This window comes from Schistocerca cancellata, chromosome 3 (genome assembly GCF_023864275.1).
Source record: "Schistocerca cancellata isolate TAMUIC-IGC-003103 chromosome 3, iqSchCanc2.1, whole genome shotgun sequence".
In the NCBI taxonomy this organism is placed as follows: Eukaryota; Metazoa; Arthropoda; class Insecta; order Orthoptera; family Acrididae; genus Schistocerca; species Schistocerca cancellata.
Genome location: NC_064628.1, coordinates 230,132,362 through 230,138,434, shown reverse-complemented (window position 1 = coordinate 230,138,434; position 6,073 = coordinate 230,132,362). Strand labels below are relative to the sequence as shown.

General features: G+C 36.9%; 1 protein-coding gene across 1 annotated transcript; it reads right to left on the bottom strand.

The window, feature by feature from the left end:
- Positions 1-507: 507 nt before the first annotated feature.
- Positions 508-4,584, bottom strand: LOC126174863 (60S ribosomal protein L27). The gene is made up of 4 exons (XM_049921263.1): positions 4,465-4,584; positions 4,056-4,281; positions 691-824; positions 508-608 (listed from the first exon to the last, which is right to left on the bottom strand). Exons 2-4 carry the CDS (start codon positions 4,272-4,274, stop codon positions 560-562), a joined length of 402 nt encoding a protein of 133 aa, XP_049777220.1. The 5' UTR covers positions 4,275-4,281; positions 4,465-4,584; the 3' UTR covers positions 508-559.
- Between the last annotated feature and the right edge of the window lie 1,489 nt (positions 4,585-6,073).

Here is a 6,073-nt window from a genome sequence, read left to right as displayed (position 1 = left end):
TGCATCAGAGAAAATTAGAACGTATATTAACATACATTTTTGGAAACCCTATTTGCTCCAAACAAACATTGGAAACAATCACTTAAGTGTGTATTACATGATTATATTATAGTCTACTGTTAACATGATCAAAACTTGCCCTTGATTGGTGCTCCACCTAACCTAAAATAGATTGGTGTGCCTAGGGTTAATAAATACAGTGGTCAAACTAGCATCAGTTTTTGCATGAAAACTGATCTGTTTTAAGAAAGTGAAAGAGTTAAAATCTTGCGTGGATAAAAAAAATCGCGGCACCCATGTTTTGTCTTTGTATTTAAGGAATTCAACAACATCCACCTGTACCTAATTTCCAATTCCTTGAAATTAGGCTACTACTACAGTGGCAAGTTTTCAATAGCAGTCCCACACTGCACATATTTCTAAGTACACTCCTCTCAACCTACCTAATCAATACTGTAAAATGTGTGATTTAAGTAGTTAAAACTTTAAAAAATACAGAAGACCAAATTGTGGTTTCAAATTTATTTAACACAAATTTCCAAAAACACAGAAAACACAATTAGAACCGCAGCTTTTGGAAGAACCATCTGTTTTTGCCTGCTTTGTACCTGGAAAAAATAATCTTGCATTAATATTTACATACAAAATATCGAATAATCGATTTGCTAAGTAACTACGGTGTTCTCTTACCTTTCCTCAAATTTGACTTTTGTCTGAAACCTCGCCTTCTTTCTCTTCATGGGGTCCTTAAGGTCCTTAACCGATGTCTTAAGATTCAATTCTAGTGTGTATCGTGTAGGCATAAGATGATTGTAGTTCAGAACCTATAAACATTTTATAGGTCATTTTCTACAACCATTACACATAAACCAAAACAATTTGACAAAGTAATAATTTACAAAAACAATGAAATTTCACATGTGATCACCAATAACATTTTAAATTAAGATAGTATTTCCATACCATACCAAACAAATTATTCTCAGGCCCTACTTTTTCAAATTTCAATTTCCCATTTCTTTCATCTAGCTCAATTTTCTCCATTGGCAATCATGATAGTCACAATCACTGAATAACAAACAAAACTGCGAGACTTAACACCAATCGTCCATCAGCATACAGAGTCACACTTGCTGCCAAAGGGGAGGTCTAGTGGCACACACCACACCTGCACCTACGACACACTGTCTCATTGTTGGCTGATGTTTTCCACATGGGTTCTTACCCTTGATTTGTACCGGAAGACATCCTCTACAACCCCTTGAAGTTTGTCACATTTCTGAGACACCCCGTATAGCTGAGAGGATGGCACATTTTAACGGTTTCATAAGCCCTCTACAAATACCTTTCAACAGTCTGAATTCCCCTCATTGGGATCTCTGACCTACAAGCACACCTATTTCACAACAGAGTAAAAGGTTCCTCAATTATTACCAGTAAGAGGATTTCTATTCAAAGATAACTGTTTCATACAGTACAATGTTAAAGCTAGTTTTATTTCCAATGCTAAATTTTTATTTCTTAACACTGAGGCAAAAGGTATCCACCAAATTAATCTAAATACACTATTAACCACTGTAAACATTATGTAAAAGTTGAATGAAGTGAACAAGGAATGAACTGCAAAGGTTGTGAAAGAAATACCAGATGGTATACCAGCATATTTATATAGGATGCTTTGCTTTACATATATGCAATAGATATGAAGGCTCACAACAGCAAATTAACATCAAAACATTACTGATCTAAGTATACAACTTCAATATTCACTCCCAATTAAGGACCTAAGCTTTACATTACAAGAACTTTTAACCTAAATTAAGGACCAACTTACAAATAATGCAATATGCCAACAGCTGGGCTTAGGCATACAAAGTAGCAACTGGCTAGGTCAGCATATGAAAACCTAAAAACCCTTCAAGTTTTAATACAGCAAATTTTGAAGAATATATTAACATTAGTGGACAAACTGTTCAAGCAGATTTCACAGGAGAAAATCTACATGCTAAATGTGACAGGCATAGCAGTATGTCAAGTTCCAAAAGTGGTTGCCTGTTAGGAGCACCTCAAGTTTTAGGACGTGAGCTTGGTTGAGTGTGTGTTGCTGTCAATGCTAGAGAAAATACAGTTTCCTCAATATTTCTATTTCCTAAAGGGAATTCCATTATCTGGGCATGCGAAGGAAGTTTACATTAAGTCTCTAAAATGGATGTCTAGCACCCTATTTCTGAACGTTATTTTATGTATAAAAAAATCTACAAGGTATTAAACAAATGACAAAATTTTACTCATGAAAAATCACGAAATAATAGCGGTCTTCAGTCTATATTGTCTGCTACTGAAATATATTAACATTATCTCCCTACTGCAGCCACCACCCCCAACCTTTGCATGTAGAAACGAAGTGTGGTATTTCTGAACATAAATTACCAATTACATTCTCTTGGAGTGCACAGGGAAGTCCTACGTGAAAAACAGAAGTTAAACAAGACAAAGTTCAAGTCATGGAAAGGAAGAATGATTCATCTGAAGTGTACTAGCAGTGTCACGCCCCTGCTGCTGTTGACAAATATCATTGGTTGCATCAACTGAGTGACAGATGACAAGCCAATGAAAATGTTAAAACCTTGGTTGTCAAACATTTGACTCATCCCCAAACATGCCCATGGCTGATGTAGCCAATAGTTTTGAGACCTAATGACACAGCATACACTGCTGTGACTGAAAACAGCAGCAATGAAATTTATACATTATTTACGGTTACAATGTCTGTCTACGCAGAATCTCCACAGTACAATGACCTTCACACAAGCACTTGCCTGAAGGGACATTGCTAACAATTACAGCTGTAAATATTGTAAAACATTCACATTTTAGTGAACCTGGACTGACTTCAGCTGCGCAACATTAAAATTGATGCAGGTTCAAGTCCCAATCCACCACAAACTTTCAAATATCACAAACAACTGACATCTATGAAGATTCACAAAGTGGATACCAATTTCGTGATGTTCATAAACTTTGACGTCATGGATATTTGGCTTCTCTTTTGATATAAGTAGAAAATTTCAAGGTAATAGGGTGGGACCTAACAGTTCAGCTTACATAGCTGGATGTGCAAAAAAGAAGCTTCCCTTATGAAGTATACAAATGAGCAATATGATCAGCTACTAACATACGACTCAATTCACAGTGTGCAATTCCCATTGTACATCGCACAAAGCAACAGGACAGCAATGTGCACTTTTACCAGTCTGTTATCCACACCCCCATAGGTCGCAAATGTTAGTAATGAAACTTTGAGGCACAGCCTGTTGACCTTTCCATGAAGTTCTCTCCGGATAAGGAGAAAACTCACAATTAGGGCAGAAAATTATTTGAGGCATTGCACCAGGGTATATATATCTAAATGCACTAATAGTTTTTCAATATTTTGAATTAGCAGTTGTAAATAAATCTGGCCTCCTTGCCGGGCTGAATTTAAGCAACATGGGCTACATACACAACTCTCTAAAATATGGTGAAAGCATCAATACAACTACGAACACAATTTTATAAATGACAAATTTCAAGTTTGTAAAGGGCAGTAGTGATTATTTAAAGAATTTTCTGGACGGAACAGCATTTGCACAACGCATGTAAAGAACTACAATTTGAAATTTCTACCTACATCTAATCCTGCACACACTATGGGAAAATTTTACTTGCACTCGTCAACTGTGGGGTGTAGGTATCTGCACAGACATTCATTCACACAAAATACCACCAAGCCTTTGATTCATAGCGCATCCTAAGCAAAATTCACAACTTCCCAACATTTCAATAGCAATGCCCGTATTTAGTAGTCTACACGCTATGCAATGCCTGACACACAAAAGAACACTAAGTATCTGAGACACTCCGCATTTCGAAAAAAAAAAGAGGCATCTATATAAATACATGCGGGAAGAAAAGTGCTCTCAAATCGTCATCTCTGAGCACTCTCTCTCAATTCAACACTATATACGACATAATTAACTGCAGATACTGAAAACACATACACGCATTGAACATACCTTAACAAATGGTTTTATTTTAGATCTTTTGTGAATCTTAGCTTTCCCCATCCTCTTGTGTACTTTCCTGGGATAACGATCAATGCCTGCGACGAGAGCATGTCCGAATGGTTTATCGGATGAGCCATCATCAAAATTTTTTAAGACAATTGCTTTCTTTCCTGCGTAACGTCCACTTAGGACGATTACGATTTTACCCGATTTCATTATTTTCCTCATGGTTAATCTGCAAACGATAACACTGATGAATTAATAAGCTCACTAAAATTGACCAAATGGCCGTTCCATTAAACAAGGCAGCAAGCTGCTAAAAACAGACAATTTAGCACCAGAGATATCTAATCCTCTAGACACTTATACAAAAATTCCTTCAAAACACTATATACATAATTTAACAAATAAGACTTACAGATGATTTCCGATTCCCTATTCCTAATAACCACACCGCACACGCTATACGTAAAAGAACTCAATCTGAAAAATATACTTCTGTTTGTACCAAAGATTATCAATGTAAGGCAGACTAAATTGGACAATCGATATGGAGCGAGTGTAATCATTGCGTCATGAATAGCTGTGTTATAAAAACTAAATTTGTCTTTCCATAGGAAAATATGATTCGTATTTTTGTGTTCTTTTGTAATTACTATGGTGTTGAGATTTCTGTTGTGTGCGATGGATGATTATTGTATGTGTAAGAGGATTCACACCTGTCGGAACGTCACCGTCACGTCTGTGAGTATCGACGGTCAGAAGACGTCGTGACGTTACAGCTGGTTCATAGCACCACTCTTTCGTTTGAGCATTTGCCAGCGGGCTAGTGCGCAGGCGCAGAGCTGAATTCGCTTATGAGCAGTGTCTTCTCCCGCTTCTGGCTACTTGAAGCGTGGCTGTTTGCCGTATGAGCAGTAGCAGCAAGTAGCCAGAGGCTACCCGGAATAATTTTTCTGACGCACCCAAGCTGCCAGATTCGAGCATGCGCAGAGCAAGCTGAGTTACAGTCGGGGGGTCCTTCTCCAAGTGAGCCATGTATATGTTTCGTGATATTGCTGGTCTCTTGATTTACACCTCCCGCATCAAATGAAAACAAAACAGATTTCTGTGGCTGGGAGCCATCAAGTGAATTAATATACATTCTCATAATCATGAAAGACCAAAATAATTTAGTAGTTTCAATTTTCTGATTTTATATTATTTCCACATTATTAGCAATCAACCATTAATGTCTTAATGAAGCTATTTCTGTCAGTTTTGTAGAGAAATTCGCTTCTATTAATTTTTTCGCTGAGGCGGTTAGTTTAATTGAAACGCAGTGTTTCATTCTGGATTATTGGTTACTTTCAGCTTTGTTCAAATTCAAGTGCATATTTTCATTTTCTGGGACGAATGACATTATACCATAATAAAGAACCAAACATGAGAATACAGTACTGGGCCTACAAGAAAACTGGTATCACGAAAACCACATACAAAAGCTGAATATCAGGTATTTCAGAGTGCATCTGGACAGAGAAATGGGCAATTAGAGCGGAATGAAGCATTTTAGTATGGTTTATGAAATTCCGCTCGAGCAGTCTCTGATGTCCTGTTCCTTTTATGACACTGAAAGATCTCTTAATGCTATATATGTACGAAAATAATTAAATATTGACTTGAAGCTGACTAAGTAGGCAAATTTGGTCAGTAGTTTTGAACTAAATATTTTGTTTCAAATATATTGACAGCTATAACAGAACTGTTTCTTTAAATATATTTTTACTAGCTTTTCGCAGTGCTGTGTAGAAGTAAACCTGATTGGAAATGCTGCATAACAATATTGCAGAGTAATAACTGAAAAAAAATTCTGTCAGGCACCACATAGCAATATGTTATGGTACTTTGAGCTGTGTAGTCTAGGATTGAAATGAATAGTACGCCAAGAACTGCTCCCTTATTTGCATTCCTTATCTGGTTAGAATTGATAAAACAATTGCTCCAGGTGCAATTCCCTACGTCCTCTCAACAACATGCCTCAGGGC